The sequence below is a fragment of the Schistocerca serialis genome, chromosome 7 (genome assembly GCF_023864345.2).
Source record: "Schistocerca serialis cubense isolate TAMUIC-IGC-003099 chromosome 7, iqSchSeri2.2, whole genome shotgun sequence".
Lineage (NCBI taxonomy): Eukaryota > Metazoa > Arthropoda > Insecta > Orthoptera > Acrididae > Schistocerca > Schistocerca serialis.
The window spans coordinates 553353047-553365701 of NC_064644.1; the positions used below are offsets into that span (position 1 = coordinate 553353047).

General features: G+C 42.7%; 1 protein-coding gene across 5 annotated transcripts in view; it reads right to left on the reverse strand.

Moving 5' to 3' along the window:
- The window catches only part of LOC126412841 (homeodomain-interacting protein kinase 2), a 212253-nt gene that overhangs the window by 113049 nt on the left and 86549 nt on the right, over window positions 1–12655 (reverse strand). For all 5 annotated transcript variants that reach the window (XM_050082684.1, XM_050082687.1, XM_050082685.1 and 2 more), the window contains exon 12: window positions 9128–9283. In XM_050082684.1, coding sequence (XP_049938641.1) covers window positions 9128–9283 — 156 coding nt within the window. The remainder of the gene's footprint in view (window positions 1–9127; window positions 9284–12655) is intronic.

The window sequence follows — 12655 nt, forward strand, 5'->3', positions numbered from 1 at the left end:
CACAAGGCCAGTTCGAAAAGCTCCTGTTGTAGGTCAAACTCTGCAGTGGAGTATCAGATCCAGTATCTACAATGCTGAGGGCAATGCCAAACCATATGCCACACTCCCATAATTAAGGCGGGATTGTATCAGGGCTTTGTAACACTGCAGAAAGGTGTTACTCAAGCAGTGAGCGGCATTAATGTGTAGCCAGCACTTTCACTTAAGCTCGCAAAGATGGTGAATCAATGTCAACTGAGAATTGAAGGGTGAATCAATGTCAACCGAGAATCGAAGAGAAGTTGTAAGAAGCAATTAGTCACCACCACATTGATTAGTTGGTTGTCGAGGTAAAGTTCTGTTTGTCGGTGAATGGTAAGACATCAACAGAAGTACATGGTGTCTTGGCGACTGAAAACTGAGTCACGGGTGATGGCCCATGCCTGTGTCTTTTGTATGGCACCTTGCAGACAATGTTCAATGAGACCCACACTACGAGAGCAATAATAGAGGCAAATGTTTTCAGTATATCAGGAAGGTGATACTGAAGACTCCAAAGCTGCTTTTTAGGAAACTAACGGCTAATGGAAAGACAGGTTCACTCAGCAGAGCCCAGTGTGACCCCATTCTCTTGGGTATTGGGGGGGGGGGGGGGGGGGGGGGGTGTTACTGTGGGAAGCACCAGCTCGAACCCGAACATATGGTGCAGCAGAAAGTTCTGGATGAAAATCAGGAGTGGACCTCAGATACCCCACTTGCATAAGATAGCAAGGATGTGGTCAAAGAAGATAGTTATAAGTTTGTTTTTGGCATCGGGCAAAAGCTGTTCGAATAGCAGACTCCAGGTAAACCAGATAATCATTAGTGGTAAGGTCTTGGTGAACACCACCCTGGGACGGAGCCAGAAGACCCTGAGACTCAAACACTCAACACAGCTGCTGGCTCACCATGTGTTCAAGCAACTTACATAAAGCATTAGTGAAACTTACTGGACAATAACTGTCCATCTCTAGAAGGTGCTTCCCCAGTTTCGATACCAGTACAATGATGCTTTCTAGGCAATGCGATGGAAACTCACCCTCACTCCAGATGTGGTTAAAGATGGCAAGGATATGATGCTGACAATCCACCAGTAGGTGTTGGATCATTTGGTTGTGAATGTGGTCTGGCCCTGGGGCTTCCTCAGGAAAGTGGGTTTGGACACTGACAAATTCCTGCTCACTGAATGGAGCACTATACGGTTCCAGGTGGTGTGTAAGAAAAGATAATTGCTTTCGCTCCACCTGCTGGTTTATGGTACAAAAGGTAGGTTGACAAATGCCAAATGCTGAGGCTTGAGCATAGTGCAGAGAAAAATGTTCAGCAACAGTGTCTGGGTCAGTGCAGACAGCACCATTCGAGGTAATACCAAGTACACCTGCAGATGTCTGGTATCCATAGAGATGTCTGATCACAGCCCAAACCTGTGAAGGAGAAGTATGTGGTCACATGGTTGGAACATACTGTACTCAGCATTGTCGCTTCTGTCTTTTTATTAGGTGGCGAACCTGTGCACGGAGCTGCTTTAAAAGCAATGAGGTGATTCATCGATGGCTGCCACTTATGGTGTTGGGAGAGCCACCTACGAACTCTAATGGTCTGTATCATCCTAATGGCCTCTACGATTTCTGACTGTACTGCCTGCCTTCCTTCCTTCAGGGCAGGTCTGAAAAAAAAAGGGGATCGATACATTAGCTGCCAAAGAATGGCTGTAGTTGAGGTGAATGCACACCAGTCAGCAATGTTGAGAGCCCATCTGGGCAGGAGTCCAGGGGAGTGATGCTGACAGAGGGACAGGAAGATCAGGAAGTGGTCACTACCACACAGGTCATCGTGGACCCTCCAGTATGTGGATGGGCTGCTAATGGAAAAGGTCAATGGCCAAGAAAGTTCTGTGCACCACACTGAAGTGTTTGGGGGTACAAGAATTCAAGAGGCAAAGGTCAAGTTGTGCCAGTAAATTTTCGAGGTCTTTATTGTGGCCAGTGATAACAGTTCAACCCCACAAATGGTTATGGGCGTTGAAATCACCCAAGATTAGGAAATGTGGGGAGGGCAGAGAAACTAATGCAAACAATATTCTGAGACACTTCACAATCAGGAGACGGGTAAAAATTCATATCCCGAAATGCCTTTTCCCAAACAGCCATAGCCTCAAATGCTATATTAAGAGGAACAAGTTCACTATAAAGAGTGTGTAGAACATATATGTAAATTCTGCCCAACACCCTGTCATCGGTAGCACGATTCTTATAATATCCCCGTTATTCACAAAGGGCCGAGGTCCACGTTGCTGGAAACAAAGTCTCTGAAGGGCACTGCAGAAGGCGGGGGCAGTGCTCAAAAGTTGATGTGGCTCAGTGAAGTGGTGGAATAAATTGCTACAATTCCAGAGGAGAATAATGTTGTCAATGTACAATGAGGCTGTGGAAGGGACCAAGTGGGCAGGTTATGCCTTAGGGTCTGCTGAAGGGGTTATGGCACCAATACACACAGACTTCGGGTTCCGTTGTGTGATGTGAACTGGGGCCTCCGGGGCCACCACAACCTCCACCTCAGCTGCAGGAGTGGAACAGGTGGGAAATGGTGATGTGGGGGCCACCAGAATATCCTTCTTCGTAGAGGACTTTTTCTGTCTTTCCTCTCCTTAGAGAATTTCTATGATTGTAAGGGCTTTTCTGAGTCAGTTTAAGGTAAAGATGACAATCGTGAAGCCCTGCGACCAGAAGCCTGTGGCTCCTTCAGCCACCGGCTGGTGTCTGGTTGTACACTGATAGAAACCATGGATGAGTGTGTCCCAAGGGTCCCTTCCTGGTGAGAGAAGTCAGCAGAAGATGGTTTGTCTCCAGCTTGGAGATTGGGACCAACGTTCCTGGTGGTAGGGAAGCCATCGATCCCAAAGTACGTGTGGAGTAAGCAGCAAGAGGAGAGCCCCAACCATCAGGGGAGCAAGCATGGCTGAGCAGCCCTGAAGGTCCACTGTAGGATCTGTAACAGGTGGGAATACCATCGCCAAAGGTGGAATGTCCTTGTACCTCTAGTGTATGGTGACGTTTGTATGTTGGGTGCAACTGTATTTTCTTCTCTCTCTGGAAAACAGTACAATCTGGTGAGCAAGGACAATGGCGTTTTCCACAGCCCAAGCAGATGGGGTGAGGGGCACAAGGAGCATTCACATGTAGCACTTGTCCACAATCTCAATAGATGGGGCTAGCATTGCAACATGAATTTCAGACACTTCAAGAACCGCATGGGCCAGAGGGAGGAGGGGAGGGGAAGGGAGCAACATACAGCTTCACATCGCATCAGTATACCATCACCCTGACCTTTTCAGCCAATGAATTACCCTCAAAGACCAAGATGAAGGCACCACTAGTGACTCCGCTGTTGTTTGGCCTCCCATGTACATAACAGTCAAAGTGTACATCCCGTCGGTCCATGTTGATGCGTAGCTCATCATCAGACTGTAAGAGCAGGTCTCTGTGGAAAATGATGCCCTGAACCAAATTTAGACTGTCAACCAGCTTGTTACAGGCAAGCACTTCCTGTGACTAGGCAGAGGATGCTGATTTGATCAAAACTGACCCACTTTTCATTACAGACATAGCTGCCACTTCCCCAAATTTGTCTTCAAGTTCTCCACAAAGAATAAGGGCTTTGTGGCCAAGACAGAATCACCACCAGTCGTTGTACAAACCCAGTATTGCAGGTAGTATTGCTCTGCTTGCCACATAGCCCTACATTCCTCCCAGGCATAGCCAGGAAGGGAACATTTTAGGGGTGTATTTCTCTGCATTGAAAGAGACTGTCCTTTCATAGAGCCTGCTGGAGGCATATGGCCTTCAGCAGGAGATAACTTCATCCACTTCATTTGCACCTTATCCGCCATGGTGCCTCACAATCCGAACGGAGTGTTCCCCCATTATTGGTACCATCTAGCCTCGGCAACTGCTACCTGGTCAGCAACCCGTTGCTTGGAGTCCTCATGCCCCAGGCGTGACAGGCACATACTCCTTGGCACATAAGGGGAGTTTTCAGCTCAGGCACCAGGCACCAACAGTGTGATCTTTGCGTGGTTAGGGGAGGGGGGGGGGAGGGGGGGAGGGGGGGGGGAGTACCACCGTGCAGGTACTTGACAACCCTAGCCCCACCCAACAATGGGATAACTATCATGCTGGGTTTTGGGTGTATAACCTCATTAAAGGGAATGGTGCAAACACAGAAAGCACAATTGGTGGCAGATCAAACCCAACAATGGGGACCATGTGTTTATTTAATGGCAGGTTGTACAAAACGCCAGAAGTGGAAGCTTAAGGCCCATCATAAACCAGATCTAAGCAGGGTCGGCACAAAGTAAACTACCAGATGGAGAGGCAGAGGGGGGAAAGGATAGTGGAAGTGTATGCTTACAGCACAGAAAGGAAGTAGTGCTGCAAAGGCTGGGGACCGATTGTAGCCAAGCTATGATGTAGCCATCATGTGCAGTCTTTGACTCCAAATATTTAGTTTGCAACAGATGTGTAGCAGAAGTTTTACAAATACCATACTTCTGAACGGCAATAAAAAAAGGTAATTTTGTTGAAGAAATGTCATTACAACAAAGTTCTCAATGATGAAAATGGGTTTTTCCATGTACCATCAAACGGGTGATTTCAGATGGTTTTGAGGCTATTTTCAACACTACCTGCAGAGGTTCTGTTAGATTGCATTGTTTGTTGTAGAAATGGTAGGGTAATGTATAATGGACAAAAATATTTAAAAAAGAAAGTCTGTGTGCATCTATATTTGCCAGAGATAGATGAAGTGTTCAAATTCACCCCCTGGATTGGGGTGATTTTGGACACACATTTTTTAAGTCTCTATCCGAAGTTACAGAGTATATGGAGGGAATTCGTATATAAATTCACTTTTTTTAAAAAAAAATTACATACTTCCTATCTGATTTTAGTGACTTGACACATTTTAACGATGTCCATCATTACAAATAAATGATAAGGATTGAGATATGAATATTATATATTAAAGCTCAATTCTTATTTTCTAAAAAATTAAAATTTCACAGTTCACAACAAAAACAATCCTCTCCTTCCAGCAGTAAAAATTAATAGGATGATGGGTTGTTCTCATTTTCATTAATGTTAAAGCACTATCACTTGTTTCCACGCTGCTTTAGTTTTTCTGGAATTCATGGACCCGTAACTGATTTCAGTGGAGGAATAGCTAGTTTGCAGCAGCAGAAATTGCCTAGCTGACGTGGAGACTAAGGAACTTCTTTGAGCTTTTCTTGCTCTTTTAATATGTTCACTTAAGTGAACGGAGAGATCTTCTGAATGCCGCTTGAGGAATGAATGCACTCATTCTTCTCCTGGTAAATTATTAGAAAATTTCTTCCCTTTTTGGCCAGATTTATCAAGGTAGCCTAGCACTAAATGTCTAATATCCAACTTAGAGAGATTTTTTTTTTTTTTTTTTGTGGTTTTACGGCGCACAACTAGTGGTCATTAGTGCCCAGACTAAGTTATGAATGCACTGCAAGGCGCAAGGTTAAAACAGCAACTAAAGACAACACTATAAAAGGAACATTAACAACCACAGGATTAAAAGAAAACAGCATAATCAAATGTCCTTAGACAGGTTTGTCAAGTGGATAAAACGAAGAACGCGAGCAGCTGCTGCTGGGTAATCCGCTCAAATGGCATCCAGTGTACATGGGAGGCCAAGATCAATGTGCGGTGTATTAAAATTCGGACAGGACGTTAAAATGTGGCATTGTTGTTGTTGTTGTTGTTGTTGTTGTGGTCTTCAGTCCTGAGACTGGTTTGATGCAGCTCTCCATGCTACTCTATCCTGTGCAAGCTTCTTCATCTCCCAGTACCTACTGCAGCCTACATCCTTCTGAAACTGCTTAGTGTATTCATCTCTTGGTCTCCCTCTACGATTTTTACCCTCCACGCTGCCCTCCAGTACTAAATTGGTGATCCCTTGATGCCTCAGAACATGTCCTACCAACCGATGCCTTCTTCTAGTCAAGTTGTGCCACAAGCTTCTCTTCACCCCAATCCTATTCAACACCACCTCATTAGTTATGTGATCTACCCATCTAATCTTCAGCATTCTTCTGTACCACCACATTTCAAAAGCTTCTACTCTCTTCTTGTCCAAACTATTTATCGTCCATGTTTCACTTCCATACATGGCTACATTCCGTGCAAATACTTTCAGAAACGACTTCCTGGCACTTAAATCTATACTCGATGTTAACAAATTTTTCTTCTTCAAAAACACTTTCCTTGCCAGTCTACATTTTATATCCTCTCTACTTCTACCATCATCAGTTATTTTGCTCCCCAAATAGCAAAACTCCTTTACTACTTTAAATGACTCATTTCCTAATAAAATTCCCTCACCATCACCCGACTTAAATCGACTACATTCCATTATCCCCGCTTTTGTTGATGTTCATCTTATACCCTCCTTTCAAGACACTGTCCATTCCGTTCAACTGCTCTTCCAAGTCCTTTGCTGTCTCTGACAGAGTTACAATGTCATCGGCGAACTTCAAAGTTTTTATTTCTTCTCCATGAATTTTAATACCTACTCTGAACTTTTCTTTCGTTTCCTTTACTGCTTGCTCAATATACAGATTGAATAGCATCGGGGAGAGGCTACAACCTTGTCTCACTCCCTTCCCAACCACTGCTTCCCTTTCATGCCCCCAGACTCTTATAACTGCCATCTGCTTTCTGTACAAATTGTAAATAGCCTTTCGCTCCCCTGTATTTTACCCCTTCCACCTTCAGAATTTGAAAGAGAGTATTCCAGTCAACATTGTCAAAAGCCTTCTCTAAGTCTACAAATGCTAGAAACATAGGTTTGCCTTTCCTTAATCTTTGGTTGTTTGGTGGTTAGTGTTTTAACATCCCGGCGACAACGAGTTCATTAGAGACGGAACGCAAGATCGGGTGAGGAAAGGATTGGGAAGGAAATCGGCCGTGCCCTTTTAAAGGAACCATCCTGGCATTTGCATGAAATGATTTAGGGAAATCACGGAAAACCTAAATCAGGATGGCTGGAGACGGGATTGAACAGTCGTCCTCCCGAATGCGAGTCCAGTGTGCTAACCACTGCGCCACCTCGCTCGGTTCCTTAATCTTTCTTCTAAGATAAGTCGTAGGGCCAGTATTGCCTGAAGTGTTCCAACATTTCTACAGAATCCAAACTGATCTTCCCCGAGGTTGGTTTCTACCAGTTTTTCCATTCGTCTGTAAAGAATTCGCGTTAGTGTTTGGCAGCTGTGACTTATTAAACTGATAGTTCGGTAATTTTCACATCTGTCAACACCTGCTTTTTTGGGATTGGAATTATTATAGTCTTCTTGAAGTCTGAGGGTATTTCGCCTGTCTCATACATCTTGCTCACCAGATGGTAGAGTTTTGTCAGGACTGGCTCTCCCAAGGCCGTCAGTAGTTCTAATGGAATGTTGTCTACTCCCGGGGCCTTGTTTTGGCTTCTGTCAAACTCTTCACGCAGTATCATATCTCCCATTTCATCTTCATCTACCTCCTATTCCATTTCCATAATATTGTCCTCAAGAACATCGCCCCTGTATAGACCCTCTATATACTCCTTCCACCTTTCTGCTTTCCCTTCTTTGCTTAGAACTGGGTTTCCATCTGAGCTCTTGATATTCATACAAGTGGTTCTCTTTTCTCCAAAGGTCTCTTTAATTTTCCTGTAGGCAGTATCTATCTTACCCGTCATGAGATAAGTCTCTACATCCTTACATTTGTCCTCTAGCCATCCCTGTTTAGCCATTTTGCACTTCCTGTCGATCTCATTTTTGAGACGTTTGTATTCCTTTTTGTCTGCTTCACTTGCAGCATTTTTGTATTTTCTCCTTTCATCAAATAAATTCAGTATCTCTTCTGTTACCCAAGGATTTCTACTAGCCCTCGTCTTTTTACCTACTTGATCCTCTGCTGCCTTCACTATTTCATTCCTCAAAGCTACCCATTCTTCTTCTACTGTATTTCTTTCCCCCATTCCTGTCAATTGTTCCCTTATGCTCTCCCTGAAACTCTGTACAACCTCTGGTTCTTTCAGTTTATCCAGGTCCCATCTCCTTGAATTCCCACCTTTTTTGGTGTACCGTCAGCAATTGCCCACATGGGCAGAACGGTGCCGGTGCAGCCGTCAGCAGATGCTGATGGCTGAACCGGCAGTGTCCAATTCGTAACCGGGCCAAAACAACCTCCTCCCGCCGAGAAGGGCGTGAAGAGGTCGTCCAAGCCAAAGGAAATCCCTTGTGTAGCCTCATGACACTTTGTCTCAACATTTCTTCTTCTTCTTCCTCGTTTAGTATTGATTATCCTCCAAATTTTTTTGGATGCACTTCCCGCATTTTATTTTCTAGGGTCAATCTAGGTGTATCACACAAATCGCATGCTTTTCTACAGAATAATTTGCAACACTGAATATTATGAAGATCTCTGTAGAAAAGTTCCGGGTCATAATTACACCATACATTAGCAGCTTTCTTGCTTTTATTCATTCTTTGCATTGACCAGAATCACCCCATGTAGTATACAATTTTGTGAAAAGTCATTATTTTAAGACTTTACAACAAAAACTCTACACTTACATAGCAACTATCTCGATGCCATAGACTACTTGATCTTATCGACACTGCAGTTATTGTAATTTTTTGCCGGTCGCAGCAATATAAGGTTTCCACTTGATGATACTGTGTGAACTTTTTAACAGTAAGGCCATTCATCAGATATTTACCTAGGTAAACATTCAACCCAAAATAAAATCTCACGCTTAAAACAGTAGATGCGTGGAAGAGAAAATTACGGCAATTCCTTGCTACACAATAGGAAAGAGCAAATAAACCATACTGTCTGAGATCCACCTAATGTCCAAAATCATCCTGCTTGATGGAATTTACATTTATCAAGTGTTTCAATGTAAGCCCGTAAACTTAAATCATATTGTGTTTCCCTGCAACACTGAGGGACGAAGTTATAAATGCCCAAAACAGAGATATTGCTGCATCGTGGAATATGTTTATTGTCTGAAAATTGTATGAATTCAAATATTTCTGCACCTGTAATATTGTGCTGGAATCAACTATGAGAGGTCGCCCCCAGTCACCAGATGGGTCTGGAATTAATGGCTGCTGAAGAGCATGTTGCGGAGGCAGCTGTTGTGGCCAAGAAGGAACCACCATTTGACGACTGCCAGGCCAAGATGTTTGAACATTCTGTAGGAATATACAATACACATGGTGATCAAACAGCCCAAAAGTTATTAAACATATTTGATTTAAAATATAAGTAAGACAAAAATGCTAACTGTCTTATTATGCTGTAAGTAAATATTATGTGCAGAACCAGGCATTGTATAGCAATAATGGGCTTTAAAAATAGTGTTATCAACAAAAGCTAAAGCTCATCTCTGTAACTGCTTGTGGAAATATACTATGTAGTTCATTGTAATCTCTCTTTTACTGTACTACTAATATAAATAGCATCAGGGATATGCAATGCCAGTGGTTCTTATTAAAAATAGATGACCGCAATATTATGTCTGCATTTCCTGCATGGTTCACAAGATGAGAGAAATCAACTAACAGCTAAATTCCCCGATAACAGTTACTTTCTCCATATGTCGGTGAGAAGTGGGAGAGGACATAAAGGCCCACAATTTTACTACATAAACGTTGGAAAAGTAGATTTTCACCAAAAAATGCGACTGGCTTGGGGCTCATATGAGGCCGATATCAAGTGACATCAAACAAATTTTCAACCTGACATTCATCATCAAGTGTCCAAGATCTGTGGTTTAGTCAGTGACTTAATAATGTTTGAGAAGTTTCTGTCAAGAATCCTGGGAAATTTCACATTGTTGTGAGGTTCTTGTTGCTCATGTTGTATGTCTGGTAGTAAATCTCTCCTTTCACACACCTCTACAAGTCTCATGTACTGCATTAACACAATGTAGGTGGACAAAATGAAACCATTGCAAACTATGTCCTGAGACAGTGATAGGATACAATGTTTCTTGTTGTGCCAAATCTTAATAGATTTAGCAATTCAAAACATGTTGTTATTAAAGTATTTGGGCACAAATGTTTCATAAAATGTATGTTAGGACCAAGGGTAAATGGACAGTGCAGGATGCACAAAGAACATATGCCTATTATCACAGTCTTCTCTGGTAACTTTGCTGCTATGCACTCATTCAATCTGTTTTACTCTTTGTGTGTTTAACTGCATCTAATGTTCAAGTATGAAACATTCCGATGAAAGCCAATTCACCATGCATATTGATGAACTGAAAGCGAAGTGCAACAAATGAAACAGTTTATGTACTAGGTACAAGGCTTTTAATGAGCATGTGGAATGGGTTCTTAACTCATAGTGCCACAGGAACACTAGCCATGACACAGAAAGAAAAGAATTGCATTCTATTTTGACAATGTGAAGCATAAAATGAGTGAACTGAAGTTTAAATCAAACAATGGAAATTCCAAGACTGAATGTAACAATATTATGAAAAGGAAAGTTGCTACTCACCATATAGCGGAGAGGCACAACAAAAACACTGTTACAAATAAAGCTTTCTGCCATTAAGTCCTTCAACAAAACACACACACACACACACACACACACACACACACACACACACAAATGCAACTCTTACACATGACTGCAGTCTCTGGCAACCAAAACCACTCTGAAGTTTGCAATTTTCGTAAAAAGGTACGCTATGTCAGTGATGACTTGCCCTTCTTTAGAAAGTACTGTGTGTGTGTGTGTGTGTGTGTGTGTGTGTGTGTGTGTGTGTGTGTGTGTGTGTTTCGGAGGGCCGGGGGCAGATGTATGTGCATGTGTGTTCGGAGTTTACAGGCACTCAACATTCAAGTTGTCAGTGCCCTTACAAGTATTGAAAGAAACAAGTTTTCAGAAAATGGCTAAAACTGTTATCTCACAGTAACAAGTAAACTAACAAAATGACACACACTCACTCCCAAGTCACTCATGTTGACCCACACAATCACTCCATCTTACATGACGTCACACAATGGAGAAAGGGTGAAAGGTGCTATATCTGGGACTAAACTGCAAACCAAATGACAAGAGGAGATAAGATAACAGCACAAGAAAATGTGGCTGGCAGACTGCTTTTAAAAAAAGACTGAGGAGCTAGTCACCCTAAAAACACATTAAGAACATACCTTAAAATTTTAGAAAACAAATTGGACAAATCATGCAACCTAAAAACTCTAACTGCATTCATTTCATAGTCACTTAATTGAGTGTGCACCATGAACAGATGGCGCAGTATAAAATTTGTTTCGTTGCTGAAAGCTGCTGCACTCCCAACATGAAATAATTCTTAGAATAAGTGCTAAGCTTTTGGAGAACATAATCATTCACAGATTCTGAAGCACATTACTTTTCTGCTGATGGTGCATCAGGCAGGCCTATGGCATGCCTCTTACAAGTGTATCTTGATCAGTGGTGTCAGATGTGGTAGGGGAGGATCCAAGTGTTGAATCCATGCGTTGAGTGGCAATTCTGTGTGCTGCCTGTGGCAGGCACAGTTTGGAAGTTCTCTAGAGAAATTTGTGCTAATGCAGCATCACAAGCAGAACTTTTAGATGCAAACTATTGCCACGGCTGAGTCTTACAGAATATGGCAGCAGGAAAATGGAATGCTGAAGACATTCATCCACAATATATCATTTCTTGAAGAAGATGGCCAGCCGGGGTGGCCGTGCGGTTCTAGGCGCTACAGTATGGAACCGCGTGAGCGCTACGGTCGCAGGTTCGAATCCTGCCTCAGGCACGGATGTGTGATATCCTTAGGTTTAAGTAGTTCTAAGTTCTAGGGACTGATGACCTCAGAAGTTAAGTCCCATGGTGGTTTGGTTTGTGGGATTAAAGGGACCAGACTGCTACGGTCATCGGTCCTAAGTCCCATAGTGCTCAGAGCCATTTGAACCATTTTTGAAAAAGATGAGAGAGAGAGAGAGAGAGAGAGGAGAGAGAGAGAGAGAGAGAGAGAGAATATATATATCTGCTTATGTCTGTATATGTGCGGATGGATATGTGTGTGTGTGTGTGTGTGTGTGTGTGTGTGTGTGTGTGTGTGTGTGTGTGTGTGTGGGCGCACGCGCGCGAGCGAGTGTATACCTGTCCCTTTTTCCCCCAAAGGTAAGTCTTTCCGCTCCCGGGATTGGAATGACTCCTTACCCTCTCCATTAAAACCCACATCCCTTCGTCTTTCCCTCTCCTTCTCTCTTTCCTTATGAAGCAACCGTGGGTTGTGAAAGCTTGAAATTTGTGTGTGTTTGTGTTTGTTATTGTCTCTATCAACATACCAATGGTTTCGTTTGGTAAGTTACAGAATCTTTGTTTTTAGATATATTTTTCCCACGTGGAATGTTTCCCTCTATTATATATATATGTATATATTTTTTTTAATTTAATCTGAAGAACATGACCTCTTATTTATCCATATTTAGAAGTGGTACTAATATTCTTCTTACTGTAAATAGCACTTACAGAGAAATTATGAATTCCAGGACTTAATGTTATTATATTGTGTTGATTTCCCTTGCTAATTC